The 21,691-nt window shown below is 50.5% G+C and overlaps 1 protein-coding gene across 13 annotated transcripts in view; it reads left to right on the top strand.

Moving 5' to 3' along the window:
• The window catches only part of MRTFA (myocardin related transcription factor A), a 194,242-nt gene that overhangs the window by 164,137 nt on the left and 8,414 nt on the right, over window positions 1–21,691 (top strand). For all 13 annotated transcript variants that reach the window (XM_070600158.1, XM_070600154.1, XM_070600159.1 and 10 more), the window contains 7 exons: window positions 9,961–10,016; window positions 12,378–12,453; window positions 13,376–13,537; window positions 17,556–17,731; window positions 18,200–18,331; window positions 20,879–21,132; window positions 21,374–21,549. In XM_070600158.1, coding sequence (XP_070456259.1) covers window positions 9,961–10,016; window positions 12,378–12,453; window positions 13,376–13,537; window positions 17,556–17,731; window positions 18,200–18,331; window positions 20,879–21,132; window positions 21,374–21,549 — 1,032 coding nt within the window. The remainder of the gene's footprint in view (window positions 1–9,960; window positions 10,017–12,377; window positions 12,454–13,375; window positions 13,538–17,555; window positions 17,732–18,199; window positions 18,332–20,878; window positions 21,133–21,373; window positions 21,550–21,691) is intronic.

The following is a 21,691-nucleotide window of genomic DNA, read 5'->3' as shown; positions in this document are numbered from 1 at the left end:
TTTCTTTTGTGCCATTGATGGTCCTTTCAAAATCTTACACATCCTCTCACGAGACAGTTGCCTAAGAAGGTCCCCCAAATTCAGGCACAGTTTCTGGGAATTCATAGATACTCTAAAGCTGGTACAGTGTGCCCCAAGTTAGGAGCCCCTGCTCTACTTGGAAACAGAATGCTAAGAAAAATCATCTACCAAAATGCTAGTGTCATCCCTTACACACCAGTGACCTCTGTGCTTTCGTCACTCGGGATGTAGGTGACCCTCCCCATTTCCTTTATTGACACCCAAGAACCTCTGTGCTCCTCACCTGCTGCGTGCAGAGACCAGGGACTGCATTTCTGTAGCTGCCTTCCATTGAGGGGGATTGCCAGGCCCCAGGTACAAACAGCAGGGTGTGGAATCTGTCCAGCTGAATTAGGCCCTAGCCAGGGTGTGAGGGAAATGGCAGGAGGCCCTGATCCTTTGACTCAGAAATACACACTTTGCAACTCGAAGCCGTGACCCTGAAAGGGGCTCAGGAGACTAAACTCTTTACCAATTTGTCGGTACCTACACAGCCAGCAGAGTTGAAATTTTGTAAGCTGTTGAAAAAAATTATTAAGACCTTACTAGGTGTACTTTTTAGTCCCTTAGCCCCTGGTGGTAAAGAATGAGCAAATAAAAATCTTTAATTTCTCATCTGCAATGTCACCTTTCCTCTGCCTTTTGGACTAGGGTAGGGAAACAATGGTTTTTGAGTTTTAATGGCACCAGAATCCTCGAAGAGCTTACTAAAGATTAAACTTCTTGAAGGCAAGGAATCTGCGTTCCAGAGAGATTCTTGCACTGCAGAGACTAGATTTTAATGCGCATGGCTCTTGAACTGCACTAACGGCTGCTGGCATCTTTCCCCTTTTCATTTTTAGTGATGACACAGAATATTGTTATTCTCTTCTCCCCAGGAGTTACGAAGTAGAAAATGGCCCTGTCCATGTGATTCAAGAGTTGATGACAAATTTCTAAGACCGTTGAGGCTGCTACATGTAAAATGATTGGGTGTTGGCAGCTTATGAAGCCCTGTCTCCAATACTGGGAGCAGCCTGCCTCGCCTGCCCCTCTTCTGGCTTGTACCGTGTCAGTGGTCAGTTGGGCAGAGTTAATGAACTGCCTGGAGCTGTGTGACAAACTTCTGTGCTTGGGCCAAAGGATGTGGCAAAAGAGTCAGTTAACTTTGGAAGGAGTTTGATTATACAGCAACTCCCTCTTTTGCTGTGTTGGCCTCTTCAAGAGAGGGCTGGAGGGGAAAGGAATGGGAGAATGTGTACCCGCTTGACATTTTCTGAGGTTATGTCTGAGGTCCTCCCTTCTGTCCCATTGCCAATATTAAAGAAAAGGACAAGGCAGCATTTCTTTCCAGAGGAATAGCCAAGAGAAGAAAGCAAAATGTAAATGATCAGATTAAAATCAGTGGGTTTTTTTTGTTTTTTGTTTTTTAACTATCAAGTTTTAGAAAAGAAAAAGAAAAAGATACTTGATCAGTGAAGTATGTTTTCTTCACCCCACTCCCACCCTCCTCCCTCTGCATCTCTTATACTGAAATATACATAAATAAAAAGATCTGAATTTTTTGAACGGAATCAGAAGAACCAGAGTCTAGTCTTTGTTCCTCAATTTAATCAGTTGTGATCTCTGGCAAGTCAGTTCTCCTTTATAAAATGTGGGAAATAATAGGTACCAAGAAGCTCAAGTAAGGTAATTCCCAACACACTTTGCAAATATCAGAGGAAAACAAGGAAACCAGTTGCAGCAAATCTTTTTATTTATGTTACCCCCAGGAGCCTTTTTTTCAATGGCAAGGTTGACAGGCGCAGTCCTACTTTATTTCTTCTCCCGATTTCATTTCCTCTAGTACCACTTGAGAACAGAGTAAAGTCCGAAGTCCCACATGGCCCTTTGTGGCTAACCCCCTCACTGCATCTTCTCCCACTCTCCTCTTTGTTCAGTCTGCTCTGCTACCCGGCCTTCTTGACATTCTTCTGTCAGGCAGGCAGCTTCCCACTTAGGGCCTTTGCACTTGCCATTCTCCTTGCCTGGAAGGCTCTTCCCCACATGGTTGCAGGGCCTACTCCTTTCCTCCAGGTCTTTGCTCAAACATCACATCAGAAAGTCTTTCCTGACCACTCCATATAAAATGCTCTTACCCCATCACTCTCTCTCGCCCATGCTCTGCTTTATATTTCTTCATAGCATGTGTCTCCTCCTCCTGTTATATGTTTGTTTTGTGTGTCATTCTTCACTAAGCTGTAAGCTCCAGAGGAACATGAATAGTCCGGCACCACAACAGGGGCTGACAGGTGGGCTCTCAATACATATTTGTTGGGGGAATGAGTGAGTAGTTAACTGTTAGCACATCTTAACCTCTTAGGGGGCATAAACCTCTGGACTCCACTTCCTTACCTCTTACTCCTCAATCTGTTGCAGTTGGTTTCTGCCTCCACCAGCCCATTGGCAGAGCTCTGAGACCAGTGACCATGTCCTAAGTATCAGTAATCCTCTGGAAACTTTGCAAGCCTTATTTTGTCTGACCTGCTATTAACATCTCTCTCTTTCTACCTACATCCTTTTTCTTGAGGCTTACTCCTAAAATCAGCTTTGCCTAGCCCTCTCCTGCCTCTGTGACCCTCCTCACGTTCCTTTGCTGGGCTCTCTGCATCATGTATCCTTAACTTCTGGGATTCTCTTAAGATTCAGCCTGGGAAATATTGTCTTCTTTTTCTACATGTGTCACGTTATCCCTAGATGATGTTACACACACACGTGTGTACACAGACGCATACCCCACTTGCACATCTCTTAATAGGATGTCTCACAATCAACTCATATTTAGCATGCCCAAAACTCAACACAATCTCTCCTACCCTGTCCCAAGCTTACTCCTCCTGTATCCCCTGTCTGGGAGTGTTAATGGCACAACCATTCACCCAGTTACGCCATTTTGTTCTTCTAAATGGCCTCTTGGGTCCGGCCCAGTGGCTCAGCAGTTAAGTGCACACGTTCCTCTTCGGCGGCCCGGGGTTCGCCACTTCGGATCCCAGGTGCGGACATGGCACCACTTGGCACACCATGCTGTGGTAGGTGTTCCACATATAAAGTAGAGGAAGATGGGCACAGATGTTAGGTCAGGGCCAGTCTTCCTCAAAATAAATAAATAAATAAATGGCCTCTTGATTATCATTAGAGTGATCTTGTGAACATGCACTTCTCACTGTTTTGCAATTCGCAGTATAATAATTGATTTCAGGCAGGGATCAGAAATAGATGCTAAAACCATTAGGTAAATGCTTTCAAGTTTTTTCTGTGTCTTTAATTTTCAAAAGTTTAGTTATGGTATATCCTGCCATGAGTTTCTTTGAGTGTATCTTGTTTGAGGTTTGCTCAGCTTCTTGAATCTATACTTATGTCTCTTGCCAAATTTGGGAAGTTTTCAGCCATTTATTTCTTTAAGTACTTTTTCAACCCACCTTCTTTTTCCTTTCCTCTAGGGCTTGGATGACACAATGTTAGATTTTTTCCTGAATGGGAGTGACCTTCTTATCACTGGCCACGGTGAAAGTCCTGACTCTTTACCAGCCCTCTCCTCACATCAACTCAGCAGGGATGCGGCAGGAGGCCTCATTACTAAGTCCAGCCTCCCCACTTGGTCTCCACTTATTCCTTGGGCCAGGGGGAGGGTGTTTGTTACTGGCAGGTGGGAGTGAAAACCCCAGCTTCTTACTTGGCCTTCCTTGACACCCCTCAGGCAGGGGTATCGGAGTGCTTCATTGTAGACTTGCAAGGGTGGAAGTTGACACTCCCCGTTTGGCCTTTCCTGGTAGGGGTGGGATGAGGCCACTGTTTTTTCTTTTGGTGTCTCGCTGGAGTAGAATGATTATTGTCTAAAAGTTTTCTGTCTTGCTAGGCTGCCCTTTTCCTAGTCATTTGGGAAGCAGGAGTAGGTTTTGTTGGGGCTTTTTTGTCCACCTTTATTAGCATTTACAAGTTGCCATCTTCTTCAGCTCCAAGTCTTGGATGTATGAGGAAACCCAGGAACTCACAACTGTGTTGTTCTTCAGGTCCCAAGGTCACTAGCCAGTCTGCTTTCTCTCTGTGTTTCAGAGCCTACTTATGTTAGTTTTATACATAATGTCCAGAGTTTTTAGTTGTACTTAGTGGGAAGATATAAGAGAAAAGTATATCTACTCCATCTTCTCGGATGCAGAAGTCCCTGCAATAGCACATTAAAGGGCTAGGCCCTGCTTCCCCTTCCAGCCTCATCGTCCCCACATGAACTCCTTGGTCCAACCATATCAAACTACTTGTAGTCCCTTGACTTGTTGTGCTCTTTCGTACTTTCATGCTCTTGCTCTTCCTCAGCCTCAGATGACCTCCCCACTCCCTTCCTTGTCTGCCTGTAGTGTTTCTATTCTGTTCATTTGGGTTTTCTCTCTCGAATCTACATGGACAGTTCATTCAGTCTTTCCTCAGGCTGAATTTTGCATCTTCTGTCCTATGTAACACTTTAAATTACCTCTACAATTGTACTTCCATCTTGTATTGTAATTATTTGTCTTTTTCCCTAACTAGACCACGAAGCTGCCTTTGAGGGGTGGGACCCCATCCTGTGTATCCTTGTGCTCAGTAACTAGCATAGTTATTACTTAAGAATTGTTTATTGGATAGATGGATGGATGGATATATTTTTGGTTTCCCACCTTGCTTGTTAAATATGTTTGTTCCCATACATGCACACAGCCCTCACTGATGCACTGTGCGTTATGTCCACTACTCCTACAGTGGAAAAAGAAATCGAGCAGGCTTGCCTGAAAGAAAGACTCCTTGGACCATGGCTCTCTGTTGACCTCTGTTAGCTGAACTGTTCATGGCCTTTTGAGTTCTTCTAAATACAGAATTGTTGGTGAGCTTCTGGCATAGTATCTTATCAAGGATGGGAACCGTCATTTTTATTATGTCAGCACCTAATAAAGTGACATTCAGACCCAGGCACCTAATAAATATTCCTTAATGATAATGAGGAGGAAATGAGGCTTCATGGTTAATTGCTGTCGTTCCCTGATGAGATGCATTTCCCGTACTGCTTTGTGGATCCTTGAAGACTTTCACTTGCCTACATGTTTAAGTAAATCTGGGGCCAGTGATGGGAAAGTGCTGGTTGAATGCTCTAAATTAATGTGATAGGTTGGTTTAAGGGTCCTCATACTTACCCTTCAGTGCTAGATTGAATCAAGACCGCTCCATCTCAGTCCTCTTGCATTGTAAGCCACAGATCTTATAGACACACTGAGCACGGCAGTGAGCTCCCCCTTGGAAGTGGATGGCAGTATCTTTTTAAAAAGAAAATTGAAATGGGGCCAGCCTGGTGGCGCAGCGGTAAAGTGCCCACATTCGGCTTTGGCAGCCCGGGGTTCACTGGTTCAGATCCCAGGTGCGGACATGGCACCATTTGGCAAGCCATGCTGTGGTAGGTGTCCCACATATAAAGTAGAGGAAGATGGGCATGGATGTTAGCTCAGGGGCTGCCTTCCTCAGCAAAAAGAGGAGGATTGGTGGCAGTTGTTACTTCAGGGCCATCTTCCTCAAAAAAAAAAAAATTGAAGTAATTTTTCTCTTTTTAGTTCACAAATGACCTCATTTAGTTAGGGCAGCAAACATATAAAGGGAGAAAGAAAATGGGTGCTGGAGAGAGGGAACAGAATATTAATGGGTGGTTATAGCCAGCCAGGGGCGGGACTTGCATCTAGAACTGAAACTGTGATTAAGAACGCCACACCTCTTAGCCACTTCTGTTCATTGGATTTCCTGGGGAGCTTGGTTATTTTTCCTTTCAGTACATGCTGCACACTTCTCCTTGTTCACACAAAGCAGTACAAGTGTTCCAGTGAAACCAGCTCCCAGAGGGTGGGAGTTCCAAAGGATCAAGACTGCCCTCTGACACTGAAAATGTGTACTCTTATAAACAGCCTGCGCAGCTCTTGAGTTTCCGTTGGCCTTTGGGGGCTTCTCTTTCAGAGACTACCTTCTAGGAGTTTCTGGGAAAATGAAATTTCTGAGTAATATCCTGGCTTCTCTGGCAAAGCCATTAAGGCAGTGAGGAAAAGGGAGACGGAGGTGCAAGATGAATGCAGCCCTCCCAGCTGGACACACATTTATGGGTTAACTTTGAGTGTTTTGGGTTTTTCCACAACTAGCAGAGGCCTAAACTTTAAAATCTATTTTCTGCTTGCTGTGTTTCCTTGTGTCTCATTCCTTAGCACAGAGGCCTGAGGTGATTTTAACTGTACTTTGCCACTTGCTCCTACGTCAGGGAAGCGCAGGGCTTACCTTTATCTCCCTACATCTCCTTCATTAGCTTACCCTCCACAGCTGAGGCTTTTAACAGAGCTGTCTGGACATGCATAGGAGTGCCCTCCACGCCAAACCCCAGAGAACCGAGAGCACTGGCTGCCCCAGCGCCAGTCTCTCCCACATGAACCTGAGACGTGCCTTACGGGAGTCCTGACAGACCTGAAGAAAGAAGGGCCGCTGCCCGCTCTCGTTTCACCTGTTAGAACTAGCTGTTGAAACTGCTGACCTTGCCATCAGAGGGCAGAATGAGAAGTGGGGGAAGAGCAGCAGAAAGTGAGGGGGCTATTCAAGGACTAAGAAAAACAGACACACTTGTCAGAAGGTTTAGATGAAGGAAGAAAGGGAAGACAGAACTAGGCCTGAGCTGGGGACCCCTGCTCCATGGATGACCTCACAGGCTACTGCAGGGTTAGTTTCATCATGTAAAAGTTGGAATAATGGTCCCTGCCTCATGGGTTGTTAAGAGAATTCAATGAGATTATAATGTTTTTGTTGTTTTTATAAAATGAAACAGTCTTTTGGGATTGGTAATTATTGTCTTGAATTCTTTTCTTGGTCCTCATTTCTGGTTATCTTTATGGGGCCCTGAGCAGCTAATGACTTCCTCTGGTCTTCCCGTCGCGCTCCGGGCTTGCTCCGGGCTTGTCTCCTAATATCAGTGCTGAAGGCTGTTCCTTAAGCTCCATGGTGAACCCCGGGTTTCAGGTCAAAGCTTTCTGTGCCTGCAGTCACTTTGAACCCCTCTTCTGAGCCTTCCTTACACCTGTTTGTGCTCAGTCCTGTGGTCAAGCTGACCTTTCCACATTACCTGCACTTGGCCCTACATCTGAGAGTACATGTATTGAAGTCTCCTTGCCTCCCCATCCAATAAGATCTTTCTTCTCCACTTTTTGAAGAAGTTAAGAGTAGAAAGAACTCTGACTTGAGAGTGAGACAGAGTTAGACTGTCTAACCCTACCGTATACTGGCCTGTCCGAGCCTGTTGTTATCTGTGAAATGGAATGCTACCTACCACATGAAATCACTAGGAATATTAAATTAGGTAAAATTTAAAGTATCTAGAACAGTACCTGCCACATAAGTAGGCACTCTAAATATTAATCTCTTCCTTGGTATTATGTGAAAATTTCCTTGCAGTGGAACCAAACAGGAAGTCATGTACACTGCAGTAGTTCACCTGTCGCCTATCTCCTTTAGTGGTGCATCATCCTGACGTACCTGAAGATGGTACACTCCCCTTCCACCAGGAAATTCTGTGCTTTGTGAGTTGTTTTTCTGGAAGTTGGATTTGTGCCTTATGCCTTGGGATAGTCAATGGTAGGTTGCTGAGGCAGCAAGCCAGCCGAGGTTTTGACAGATAATCTGTGGCTGTGGCACAGAAACTAGCAGGCCTGTGTGGGAATTGGACCCACAGTTCAGCCAATCCCTGCGTTTGATGGCAGCACACCTTAACTCACCGGTGTGCACACCTCTTGCTTCTGAGCACTTTTGCTCTCACTTGATTCTTACAGGAGTTCTGGGAGGAGGCAGGTTCTCACTCTCCAGAAGGAGAGAATAAGCCCCAGAAAGCAGTCATAGCCGGTCTCACCCTAGTGGTCACTGGTAGGTCCCAGGAAAAGACCATGAATGTCTTGATTGTCTGGGACTTGTGTGAAGTTTTGAACCCAGAGGAGAGCCATAATTCTGGCTGTCAGATGAAAGTTCAGAGCTCTTCCACAGAATCCTCTAGTTTTCCTGTCATTAGTGTACACTTTGTATCCATTTCTTATAGAATAGTCATTCATTCACTGGAAGAATTAAGTGCTGGGGACTCGAGGCACTGGGGATACTGTCAGAAATGAAAGAAATAGATAAAACCCCTGCATGCCCTGATGGAGCTTATCTTAAGGGTGGGAGGTTGACAATAAACAACTGAGAAAGGTGTGGTATGACTGCGAAAGATAGATAGCCTAGGTGACAAGTGCTACAGAGAAAGATAAGGCAGAAAGGAAGCTGCGGGGAGGTGGGGCGGACACTGAGTTTTCTCTGATTCTTCGTACTTACTGTCTCATCTGTGTGATAAGCCCTCCACAGCAAGGCTGTGTGTGTTCATTCCCTGACGTCCATCACACCCAGTACAGATTCCTGTGGGTCAGGCCTTTGCGAGACTGATTGTGGAGTTGAGCCAGATTTATCCAGAGAAGCAGGTGCAGGGGCTGTCTGCTTACCCACTGAGATGCCCAAGACCTCCCCAGATTAGAGCTGGGATCGCAGGACGGCGCCCTGACTGCTCTGGTGGGTTGGGGAGGGAGCCTGTGGCTTTTCTTAGAGGTTGGCTGTTAAATCTAGCGCTCCCCCTGCTGTTGGAAGATGGGCTGGGCTCTCAACTGATCTTTTTAAAATGATAGTTTCTTTTTTATCCTGTTTAAAAAAAATTTTTCTTGTAAATAAATGCTGCTGGGATGTGTAGAGCAGCTTTTTCTTCTGGGACTGCTGCTGCTGAGGCCCAGCTCCTGGGAGTGGCATCGGGGGAGGAAACACAAAGGCCCAGGCAGGATAGGGTCATATCTATGCCCTTGCTACTTTTAGCGTCCCCTTGCCCCTGTACTCCCACCACAGCCAGCAGCCTGACAAAAGTTATCTCCACACACAGTTTCACAGCTGTTCTGAAATTCTAGGGCAGCAGAAGTGAAACTGACCACTGTCTTGTACATTTCTCTCTTGTTGCTGCTGTTCCCTGCTTGAAGTGACTCAGGCCTTTTCCCCTCGTCTCCTCAGGGTGTCCCAACTCATTATTTGTCCTTACAGCCGAGTTTTTGACACAAAACTCTCTTCATGGTGATGCCTTTGAAGAGGGTCCTGGCTTGGTTTCCCTACCTCAGCATCGTTTGCTGAGTCAGGAGCTGTGCTCGTGTGGTGCCAGCCCCAGAACAGCTGAGTCCCCTGGACGGGCTGCAGCGAGCCCTGCAGTGAGCTGACGCTGCTGCTTGTGTGCACCAGGGTCAGCCACACAATCACCGTGGAGTCCCTTTAGTCCTTAGAGATGAAATTCAAGTTAATTTTAGCAGCACTATTAATATCAGCTGAAGTGAAGAAGGAGCTGGCACCCAAGTAGACGTGTCTTTTTGGTTTAGCTGCCCCATTCAGACAGGTTGGTCACTTTGAGATTCCTGATGAGGCTGAAGAAGTAAGGTAGACCTGATGTGCAGCTCTGCCCCCGTGTCCCTGTCTCCCCAGGAGTAAGGCGAGGCCCAACAGGCATGCTTGGAGCATTGACTGATCGATAAGGATTGTGTAGCTAAGAGTCCTGTAACAGGTCCAGGATATTTTTCAAAGTTGCCTTCTGTGGGTGCACTTTATAGAGCCCAAGCTCAGGCAATAACTATTCCTATTAGGAATAAAGTAAGCAAAATTGTTTTACTGGGGCAGCTGAACCGTAAGGATACATGCTTACTCAAGTGCCATTTTCCTCTTCACTTCAGCTTATATTAAGAATACTGCTAAAATTAACTTGAATTTAAGATGCCTTCTCCACTGTAACTTGTAGTGGTAGGCATGATGCTTCTCTATAAAGTAATTCTTTTATGATTCTTTTCCCAACAGCTTTGAAAAGTCCAGCTGCATTTCATGAGCAGAGAAGGAGCTTGGAGCGGGCCAGGGTAAGGCGCCTTCTTCCCCCCGGGCCTCCAAAGAGCACTTTCAGAGCCTGTTGCGTTGTTGGTTATGTTCCTTCCTGTCTAGCCTGCCTCCAGGTCAGCCCTTGCCTCTCAGTTCTAAAGAGAAAGCTCTGCCTTTTCTACTTCATCCCCACCCCGAGCCATCTCCCAGCGTAATGATACGGAACATGGTCAGAATGAGTTTTCTCCTTTATTGTATTTAGGTGTATGTGCTGGTCACTGATCCTCCTCCTCTTGCTTTGGAGACCGCTAGTACTTTCCCATCTTTAATTCCACTTAAGCTTTTGTACATGGTTAGGACACAAACACCAGCCATGGAAAAGCTTGCTAAGTGGTGGTCCCTCCATATCGGTGGCTGCACTGCCCACACCTCTCCAGGATGGGCCTTTTGAGGGGCAGGAAACCTCCCTGGTCTCCATGTGCCCTGAGCAGCCAGTGTCCGCTTGAGGCTGTGGCAGCGGCAGCGGGGGCCCCCTCTGAGCCTAGGTTCATGCAGCAGCACCTGGCTTGCTGCGGTGTCTCCCCTCGGTTTCAGTTCCCTCAGGGGCCTCGGGGGATATTCTGCTGCCCAGTGTGGGTGGAGAAGGGGAAGTCGCTGGAGGCTGCTTCCGCCTCACACTCCCTTCACTTTTTTCTTTTACGTGAAAGACAAGGGAAGAGAACCTCCCCAAATGGAGGATCGTAGGCCATGGCTCCCGACCAACAGCTCTTTCAGAGACTCCGAGATACTGACCTCCAAGATTTTCTTACTGTCTTCTCTTTTTATTTTATTTTTAATTCTCTAAGAAAAATCATGGTTAATTCTTAGAGTGAATGGGAAGAATGAGATCATGGGTAATGGGAACCAAAGCAGTAACAAACTGCACTGTTTTACTTGCTGGGAGTGTTAGAGGATACAGCAGTGGGAGGAAGGAATGGCATTGCCTGTGCCCCCGACCCACTCGTAAGACTGGGTGTGATGTCCCGGACTGCTTCTCAAGGAGGCAAGGAGTAAATATGAATGAATTAGAACAGCTGCTGTTCTCTTGAGCACTTTTGTATGTGAAATAATGTCATTTTCTTGTTTATGCTTACATCAGCTCTTACAAATTAGGTGTTATTATCTTCATTTTATAGCTGCAGCTAAGAGAGGTTAACTAACTTGTCCAGCTAGTAAGTGGCGAAGCTGGGACTCAAACCTTGGTCTGTGGACTCCGGGTATTTTCTTAATCAATACTGTATTCTGCCTTGGCCTTGGCCACTGTTCAGAACTTCTGATGGCTGAGGAAATCTCCCTCCTCTGATGTCCATGAAGACCTCAGTGTCCGACGCCCGTTCTGCCACCTTCTGCAGCAGCTGCGGCAGTGCTTCTGTCCCCTGCACATGGGCTGACAGACCCAGAGCTCACAGCTTGAAACTGTCTCCTGGAGAGCTCAGCGTCACCCCTGGGCTGGCACAGAGCTGCCCCGTCAGAGCACTGAGGCAGCAGACAAGGGCCAGGTCTATACTGTTACTCCATGCAGTGTGCTCTGACATTTCATGTTTTGTTCTACTCTACTCTGCAGTGTCCTGTCCTGTGCTGGTTTTGATCCACTGATGGTCTTGACCTACAGTTTGAGAAATTCTGGTGCAGGGGTTGAGAGCACAGGCTCTGGAGTTAGACAGATCTAGGGTCAGAGATACATCAGAACATGGGCGCTGGGCAGTGGGCTGGCTCTGGGACTGTGAAGAGATTTATTTAGTTCTCCTGGAGTCTCAGAAATGGAGAAATGAAGATGCTGGACTTCAAGGAACTAGAGCTGTGATACTATGTGTCAAAATTAGTATTCTACTTGGCAGCCGTTCAGAATGAATGGAAAAATGCTCATGAGATCACACAATACTAGATTTTTTTAAATAAGATATAAAATTATTTTCAATATGATTATAAGTCTGCAAAATTAAACTTCTGCAGGAAGAATGATCAGAAACAAATATCTCCAAATACTAACAGTGGGATGATTAAAAATTTTTATTGTTGTTTTACTTTATAATTTTCTTTTATGAACATATATTACATTTATGATAAGAAAAGTAACTGATTTTTAAAAAATTTCTTTAGTAGTCCAGCCTCAGAGAGACAAGACAAGTGGTCTTGACAGATGATGGTGCCCTGGGCAGGTGCATGGAAATGAATGCATCCTCCCCAGGCCTGCCTCCGCCAGCCTCCCCTTGCCTCAGAACCCTGCAGTCTCCAAGTTGAGATCATGGGGGCTGCGGAGGTGACCAACAGCAGCCACTAAAGCGGCAGCTACTTTCTGGTCCTGTCCATGCTGTAACCTTGTGACCTGGATTTGAGAGCTTCCTGGTGTGTTTTTTCTGTAGACAGAGGACTACCTGAAACGGAAGATTCGTTCCCGGCCAGAGAGATCGGAGCTGGTCAGGATGCACATTTTGGAAGGTGTGTTATATTGGAAATGCTTCTTCCTCTAAACCATGTTCTCATTCTCTTCTCACTGTTGCACCACCCACCTTTCTTCTTCCCTCTTTCTCACCACTCCCATTTCTGTCAGCGGTTGGTAAGCCAGAGCCTTACCATAGTAAGACAGCAGTGCTGTGCAGTCACCCCTGGGTTTGGGAATTCCCAAAGATGCACAGTCACTTTCTCTTGGCTTGGCTTGCCGTTTTCTCTTGTGGCCATGCAGGGGCCCTGGGTCTCATCATCCCTTGGTATGAAATCTTTTCCTCCACAATCTGTTTTAAAATGCATTTGCTTTCTGTTTTCATTCATTCATTCATTCATTCACTCAGCATTTACTTGAGCACCTGTGATGTACAAGTAAGATCGTTGTAGACATACTCCACCCGGCCCCAGTACACACTTCTTTCCACACTCTAGTGAAGGAAAGGTTTTGGCTGCTGAAAGAAGCATGAATCTATCCATTTTTTGCTTACTTTTGAGCCACCTTTGGGGTTGGAAGAGAACTATCCTAGTCTGAACCCCACATTTTGCAGACGAAGACACTGAGACCCAGATCAGGGAGGTGGATTGGCCCCGTAACACAGCAAACTTGAGGGAGAGGGAAGACCACTCCATCGTCTGGTGCATTTTCAACTCTGTAGCTCCACCTCAGAAAATCCTCTGGGCTGGCCTGTGCCTGGTGACCATTGTTGTGTGTGACCACAGACTGTCCACAGTGGGGGCCCCTTCTTCTGTCCTTGTGACACTTCAAGCCAGGCCATTCTACTCTGCCGGGGATGTGCTTTCCATTCTGATGGTCTCTGCTCCTTCCCCAGAGGGAAGGAGGGCTGCTCTGGAGTTCCCAGGGCAGAACCAGGTCCATTCCTACATCCTCCTGCCCTGCATTCTCTCCCACGGACAGAGACGTCGGCTGAGCCTTCCCTCCAGGCCAAGCAGCTGAAGCTGAAGAGAGCCAGACTGGCCGATGACCTCAACGAGAAGATCGCACAGAGGCCTGGCCCCATGGAGCTGGTGGAGAAGAACATCCTGCCTGTGGAGTCCAGCTTGAAAGAAGCCATCATTGGTGAGGGGACCCCAGCCATCTGCGTGGACATGCAGGCCAGATGCAGAGGGAGGGGCTCTTGGCTTCTTGGTCTTTGACTTCCTGCTTAGACTTGGGAAACTGAAGTGTGGAGTGTAGAGCCTGATAAACAGGCCATATCATCTTGGGACAGTGCCCATGGTCTCAGAGATCAGTGCCATGCCAAAACAAATAATTAGGTCACAGAGAGGCCTCTGTCCACCTTCATCTCTGTAAACTCAGGACCTTACTCCTTTCTCACAGGGTTGACTGATGTCAGGATTGAGGTGTGTGAACACGTGGAGATGCTAGGGATTAAAAGTCTGTTCTTTTTCTTAGTGAAATCTCTTTTTCTAGCCTGGCACTTTCCACAGATATTTCACTGAACAAATATTGATTGATCCAAGCAGTATGCTGGGTGCTAGGACCACAGCCCCACAAAGTAGGCCAAGCCCCTTGTCCTTACAGAGCTCATGCCTAGGGGTGGATGTAGGTAGGTAAACAGGAACGACAAGACAGGCAGGGCTGTGCCGGAGGGAGCACGGGCTGCCTGGGCACACAGCAGAGGGTTACCCAGCCTGGCCTGGCAGGGATGTGGTGTCAAAGGAGGTGATGGCCAAGACTGAGGCTGCAGGGGAGTAGAAATTAAAGTGTACGTGGAGGGGGGAGTATGTGCTCCAGGCAGGGAGAGCAGCACAGGGCCAGGAGCAGCCTGGACATGAAGCTGGAGGAGGGGCTGTCAAGATGTGAGGTGGGAGGCGGGTGGAGTGCAGGGCCTCATGTGCCATGGTCAGGTGTTCGGATGTGATGCTCTTAGGTTTTGGTAATTCTTGGTACGACTTGTCTCCTTTGCTGCAGTGAGCCCAAGATCCGGTCCCAGACAAGGCCAGGCATTCCCATCCCTCAGAGGTAGCCCTGCCTTCAGGAGAAGGAGGCTCCACTGTTCCTACTGTAATAGTGAGTTAGCTCTTTGGGCAGAACGTGAAAGGGAACCACAGGAGCTGACCCCACAGCATGCCACCATGGGCCCTGAACCTGAGCCCCGAGTCACAGGACACTGTGGTTTCCCAGGCCTGATCTGCACTGCAGACGGTGGCCGGGCAGTGGAGGAGGTGGCCGCCGTGCTGGAGGCTGGCACACCCTGGGCCCCAACAGCCCTTTCCTTTTGGGAGCTGTAGTCCTTTTAATTCACCACTTTGGCCTGGCGTTCATCCTGCCCCATCTCAGTGTTTTCCTGTCTAGGTCTTCACAGGATTCCAAAACAGCCCCTAGTTACAGGGTCATGTTCGGGCCAAGGTCAGTTCTGGACTCTCCAGCCAGCCTAAATCTGATAAATGTTTGCCAAGAGTTGGCAACATGCCGGGCCCCGTGTGAAGTCCTACAGTTACAAAGATGAACAAAATATGATGCTGCTCTGAAAGAATTCAGTCTGATGGGAGAAGACTGATGTAGAAACAAATGATTTCTGAGTCTGACTCCCAGTCAGATGCCAGTGCCGTGTAATAGAAAGGCCATGGTCCTGTGACATTGTAGCTGAGTCACCTGGCTTGCGGGACAGTTGGCAGGCTCACAGGCAATCATGGATATAAAGGATCCAGTGCAGTCCTTGGCTCCTGGCGAGACGCACGCAAGGGCTGCTGCTGTTTGCAGTAATGTTCATGACAGGCCAGCTGACCGCTGCTGTGGTGGACAACATAGACTAAGGGGCGTGTGGTCAGGTGCAGTGGGAGCTCAGCTGAGACAGGATTCTTTCAGGGTTGGGCATGGTGGCAGGGGCCCAGGAAGTACCACAGACAATATGGCACATTTGGGGTCAACCTGGAAGTTGAATGAGTTTACCAAGTAGAGAAGGTACAGAAGGACATTCCAAGCAGAGGGGGCAACATGGGCAATGGCCTGAGGGCCTGGTGGAACACGGCTTGTTTAAGGACTGGGAAGTAGTTTAGTTTGCCAGTGAGATCGTGGGTGACTTGAGAGAAAGGAGCATTTACCAGCAAAAGCTAGATCCTGCAGGTCGAGGAATGAATAGGAGGAAAGGAAATGGTGACAGAAGATGTACTTGATTACTCAAGAGGTGAGTGGAGAAGGGACAGAAAGGGAGAGGGTGGCTTAGGAAGGATTTTTAGGCTGGGAGAGATGGAGCAGGTTTATGGGCTGAGAGGAGGGAGTCAAGGGAGAGGCTGAGGAGCTGGGAGGATAAGAGGAGGAGGAGGGAATCGAATCCAGGCTGAGGTGGACGAGAAGGAAGAGGCAAAGCTGAGTGTGGAGAGCAGGAGGGAGCCAAGACAGTTCTGAGGCCTGCTGAGAACGGGGGCATGGGAGTGGACTTTTCAGACTGCCTTATCTCCCACCGTCTCCCTGCACACTCTCCATGGCCACTCCCAGCACATACTCATATCCACTTACACGCTCACGCACTCTCACACCCTTTCTTCTAGGCCACCCCCAATTGATCTGTAAGATTCATGCCAGGGCTCTCTCCTCCAGGACATCTTCCCTGAGCCTCTCCTCAGTGTCCCCTCAGTGTCCACGTTTCCCTCTAGCAGAGCATTTACTGTGCTCCAAGGCGATGGGACCATAAGCCCTTGGAGGGCAGGGACCCTGTCTCTACCTCCATTTCCTGCACCTGGCCTATGCCTGGCCACAGTAGAGAGAGAAAGAGAGAGACTCTGCACTGACCCTAGCCTGCACCAGTCCTTGGGCTTCTCCAGTGTGGCTAGCAGCTTCCTGGGCTGTTGTCTCACAGCAGGTCTCCTTGCTGGGACTAAGAGATGGTGGGAGAAAAGCTAGATGTGTGATTAGCATGAAGTACATGGTGGTCAGCAAGCTCTGTCCCCTCCATGTACTGCAGGCATGCCCCTGCTAGGACAGGTGACCGAGAGTGTGTGTGAGCCAGCCCAGTGAGGGTGTTCCTGGCTCCATCACCCACAGTCAGTCAGTGGAGGGTCCAGCCCAGGTGCGTCCTTTCCAGATCCCAGGGAGGTGAGAGCCTCAGGGCATGGCCCTGGAGAGGAAGAGTCTGCTGGGAGAGTTACAGGCTTGTTCTTGTTCCTTATCTGTGGTCTTCCCACCACAGCAGATTTCCCGTGTGGCCAGCAGCTCACGTCTGTGCTGTGACCTCTGCCTCACTTCCTCCTGGGTGGATAGCAGACCGGTGCACGACCTCTTCCCCCGACAGTGCTGAGGCTGGGGTTGGGACATGAACCTTTTGAAATATCCTACTTGCCCCTGTTCCCATCTTTCTTTCCCTCTGTGTCCTAGGATTTCCACACTGGGCCCCTCAGGAGCACATGTGCCCATGGCCATTCTGGCCTTGACTGTGGGGCACGGCAGGGCAGTTACAGCAGCTGGGTGGGGTTTTCTTCTGGTGGCCACTGCTCCCAAGTCTTGGGTCTCTGGGAGTCACTGGCCACTAGTGGGAGGTCACCATACTTCCAGTGATCCTGTTTCACCTGTGCAGGTGGGCGCCCCTTTTCCAGGAGGTTCCTTACCCCGTTCCTGACCTTTGGGGAGTTCAGGCAGCCCGGGGGGGGAGCTGCACTCTCGAGGCTGTCACCTGCGCTCACGAGGTCTCTCATCACAGGCTCAGAGCCCTCACTGCAGGGTCCACAAGCCTCTGGGGGAAGAGGAGAGTTTTGTGCAGCTGTAGGATGGAATTAAAGTACTTTTAATAGCAAGGAAACAGAGGAGGTGGCGGAGGCGGCAGGCTGGTGGGAGGGAGGCTGGGACCTGACTCTGAAGGCTGAGTGCAGAGGCTAAAGACGAGGCCTTTCCTCGCCCAGGGGAGCGCCTTGATGACCGGTAACATCTTCCTGGCCCTTGTTTTGAGATCATGATGACAAGCTCTCCTAGAGCTCTTTTGGTCCCAGAAGGCAGGTTGGCTGCTGGGCACCCTTCTCCTGTCTGCCTCGCTGGGCGCCACAGAGCAGGCATCCTGCTGGGACAGCCTCTGGCTAGTGAGCAAGGCCTCTCTTCCCATGCTCTGGGGCCAGAGGTGGAGTCTTATGCCTTTGGCTTTCAGTGGGCCAGGTGAATTACCCGAAAGTAGCGGACAGCTCTTCCTTCGATGAGGACAGCAGCGATGCCTTATCCCCTGAGCAGCCTGCCAGCCATGAGTCTCAGGGCTCGGTGCCGTCACCCCTGGAAGCCCGAGTCAGCGAGCCACTGCCCAGTGCCACCTCCGTATCCTCCACTCAGGTGAGCTTACTTGTTCTAGATGCTTCCCCTGCTCCCCCAGGACTCCAGATTTGCCAGAGCTGCCCAGAGTGAGGTCTCTTGCAGGGAAGCTGAGGCCTGTTGTTATTAGGAGCCTCAGGAGCTGGCTGCTTGAGTCCCAATGGTGGGGAGGGAGATGTCAGCAGCAGGGCCCCGCTCCAGCCAGCCTCAGCCAGCCTGTCACAAGCCTCGGTGGCCCGCCCTGGGTTCGCGCATTCAGAACAGTCCATTTCTCCTGAGCATGTTCACTTCATGAATCTTTTTACCACCCTCAGTCTCTCCCTTTCTGGTGCCCTCTCCCCCTGCCACCCTGGGGGCTGCTCTTCTCATCCCCGATAGTGGTGGCATCCAAGGAGGTGACTGCCACCTACCTCTGGGCCACTTGGAGATGGCCGTGCCCTCCGGAGCAGCCAGAAACAGAGGGTGCCCTCTTCTCCCCTTCTCTCTCAGGTTGTGTCTCAACTCCCAGTGGGCCCGGATTCTGGAGAAACGCTTCTCCCGGCAGAGCAGCCTCCTCTGCCTCCCAGCCTCACCAACGGGACTGCGGCCCCCACCACCAAGCCTACCCCCACGCTCATTAAGGTACACTTCTCCAGCCCACTGCCCTCCCCTCCCTCTGCCCCGCTGAGCCCTGCTGTGACTTCATCCAGTGTGGGGACAACTGCAGGAGGTGGGCATGCATATCTTCTCCCCCTGGTCAGGGCCCAGCAAAGGTCCCTGAGGTCATGTGAGAGTTCTTCCTGTTCTCTCCATGTGCCACTGGCTGTCACAGTCATAGCCACGGTTTACTGAGCACAGTGTGCCAGACTCTGGACTGGGCTGTCCAGGCTCTTGTTCCTGCCCTCCCCATGGAGACATCCACCCACACCACCCATCTGGTCCACTGACAGCCTTGTGAGGCAGTAACAGAACCCTGTTTTACAAGCGACAAAACCGAGACGTGCAGACATCGGCCCAAGGTCACACAGCTGGCAGCGTCCGGTGTTTGTTTTTATTCCCTTCCTCCAAGCCCTCACCTGAAATACCTGAAGGGGGAAGGTTTACATCGACCCCACGAGACACCCCTGGGGACCTTTGTGTGGGGACATTGCTGGGCTCAGAGGTTAAGCTCAGCAGCACTGAGAGCTGATGCCTGTCCTCCCTGCCCTGCAGGGCCTCCTGCCCCCAGGGTCTCAGGGACCTTGGCCTGGACTGCCCCAGGCTGCATCTGTGCCTGCTAGGCGTGTCCCTTTCTTCCCGCTGTCACTTGCAGGGTTCCCTGTCTTGTTTTATTCTCTAGTCCGTGCAAACCTCGCCCCTGGTTGGGAATCTCTGGCCATCCGTGTTCTCCTCTTTCTGCTGTCACGGCCGCTCTAGAACCATCCAGGTTCCTGTTCTCTCACCTTGGCTGGGCCCTTGCTGTGCTACAGGGATCCCCGATGCCCTCCTGTGTGGCCCCCCTCCCCCAGGTCTGTCCTGTTTGCACTGTCTCTGCGAGGCCCTGCTGCTCACAGGAAGTTTCCTGGCTTCCCCCAGTCCCAGGGGAAGCAGTGAGCACCTCCTCCTGGGGCTGCTGGTGCTCTAGAGCACTCCGCTGGCTCTGGATGCTTCCCCATCAGGGGCACTTCTCTTGCCTCTGCAGTCTGTTCCTGATAGCCGCAGAGGTCAGAGGTTCCCCCATAAGATTCCTCCCTCAGACTTGCTCCTTGTCGCATGACTGCTGCTTGCCTTTGACCACCGCACGTCTGGAAGAATAAATGTGTGTATGTTTGTCCACTCTTCCTCTTTTCTGGGTGGCGACTCAGCCTGTGTGGGCTGGCTCCCCAGCCCCTCCAGTGAACTGAAACATCTCCTTCAAGGGTCCCTAATTCCAATCCCAGCCCCCATCTGCCTTTCATGCTCTCGGGTCACGCTCCCTCTCCACTCTTTGGCTTTCCCTTGCCTTTGTGGCTGCCCTTCCCTTCGCTTCCCATCCTCTTCCCTTTCAGTGGGTTCTTCCCGGGCCCCGCCCTCAGCCTCTGTGCTCCCTCTCTTGCACTCCACTGCTCCCGCAGCCTTGCTCTGGGTCCTCTGCGGGCCCATCTCTGTCCACTTTGGTGTTCTGTCAGCTCCAGCCTCAGCAGCTCTGCACCTTCTCCTCCCTCTTTCCATCCTCTTCGGGAAAACCAGAACCTCTTGACTTCCATGAAGGGGCTACCGTTGTCACAGTTGCCAAAGCTCAAAACCCTAAACCTTTGAACTGCTCACCTGCCACATGCTCCTGTCATCCATTCTTCCTCCAGTTAGTTAACTCTACCCAAACCTTCCCGTTGGCCCCCACTGCCACCTGGTCAAGACCCCAGCTGATCCCTGCATTGTCTCCACCTTTTTGTCTACCCTTCACTGCTCAGAACCTTCTAGGGTTTCCAGTCCTTGCCTGGCACACCCCTGCTTACTTTTGCCCTCATCAGACTCCACCCTTCCCTGCCCCAAGGACAGGCCTCACAAGCATGACCTGCTGGCCCTGCCTGGTCCTTGGTGACCCTCGAGACCATTGGGTGGCCACCCCGTGTGCCAGCAGGGAGTCTTTGGAAGCCCATTTGGTGACTAAACTTGAGCTTCTGGAGTCCTTGGTTTGGATTCCAGCTCCTTCACATGGTGAGATCAAGATCACTGTGTGACCCTGGGCAAGTGACGTCTCTGAGCCTGTTTCCTCCTTTTCAAGTAGACACACTAGTTCCTTCCTAGGCGGGGGTCTTGCTGGTCTATGTGACACGGCCTTTGTAAAGTACTAGTGTGGACCGCACGAGCTCCATAAGCCGGTGGTTTTTATCTTCTTGTCTGTTCGCTCTTTGCTCGGGGTCATGGTGACGTCTGCGTTTGGTTGATGTTCCCTCTGGGCTAGAAGCTCTTCTCAGAATTGGGCCATGCACAGCCCCCTCTGTCAGCCCTTCCTCCCTCCCTCGTACACATCTGGGCACTGATGAGGCCTCTGCTTCTGGAGGGGTACAGTCCAGCAGGGGTGAGTGGAGCAGGGCAGAGTGGTGGACGGGGCCTTCTCAGAAGCTAATCAGGCACAGTGGGAGGGCTGCCAGCCTCCCACCTGGGGGCCTCACTCTGAGAAGCCTGAGACTGCCCCCTGATGGCGCCCTCTGTCCCCTGTGTTCTCAGCAAAGCCAACCCAAGGCTGCCAGTGAGAAGTCACAGCGCAGCAAGAAAGCCAAGGAGCTGAAGCCAAAGGTGAAGAAGCTCAAGTATCACCAGTACATCCCCCCGGACCAAAAGCAGGACAAGGGGGCGCCCCCCATGGACTCCTCCTACGCCAAGATCCTGCAGCAGCAGCAGCTCTTCCTGCAGCTTCAGATCCTCAACCAGCAGCAGCAGCAGCACTATAACTACCAGACCATCCTGCCTGCCCCGCCAAAGTAGGAGCCCACCTCGGCACCGCCCCCATCCTGCCCACGGGCTCCCTGGGACAGGCACATGCCAGGGCTGGTGGGGATGAACCCCAGATCTTCAAGGCCCCTTTGGTCTGGATCCTGCAAGAGTGGTCCCCAGATGGAGCCTGCGGACAGGGCCCTCACCCCAGCCCCCTCTCTACCTCACCCTGCAGAGGCCGAGGGCGACACCTGGCAGTTGCTCATTTCTGCCTTTTCTTCCTCTCAGGCCGGCAGGTGAAGCTCTGGGAAGCAGTGGGGCCCCCCCAGTGCGCAGCCTCTCCACTACCAATAGCAGCTCCAGCTCGGGCACCCCTGGGCCCAGTGGGCTGGCACGTCAGAACAGCACCTCACTAACTGGCAAGCCGGGAGCCCTGCCTGCCAACCTGGACGACATGAAGGTAGGTGGTTGCCCCCTTCCCACTAGAGGACTTGAGCCACTGCCAGCCTGGCCTCCCATAGGGTCTGTCTGGGTGCTTGTTTTTAGGGAAAGCACCAGCCCAGGACCCATAGCTCTAGAAGGCAAAGCAGAGCTCCAGACTCAGGT

The sequence above is a fragment of the Equus przewalskii genome, chromosome 29, assembly GCF_037783145.1.
Source record: "Equus przewalskii isolate Varuska chromosome 29, EquPr2, whole genome shotgun sequence".
In the NCBI taxonomy this organism is placed as follows: domain Eukaryota; kingdom Metazoa; phylum Chordata; class Mammalia; order Perissodactyla; family Equidae; genus Equus; species Equus przewalskii.
Note: the sequence above shows the minus strand (reverse complement) of the source record. Positions and strands in the feature narration are given on the sequence as shown.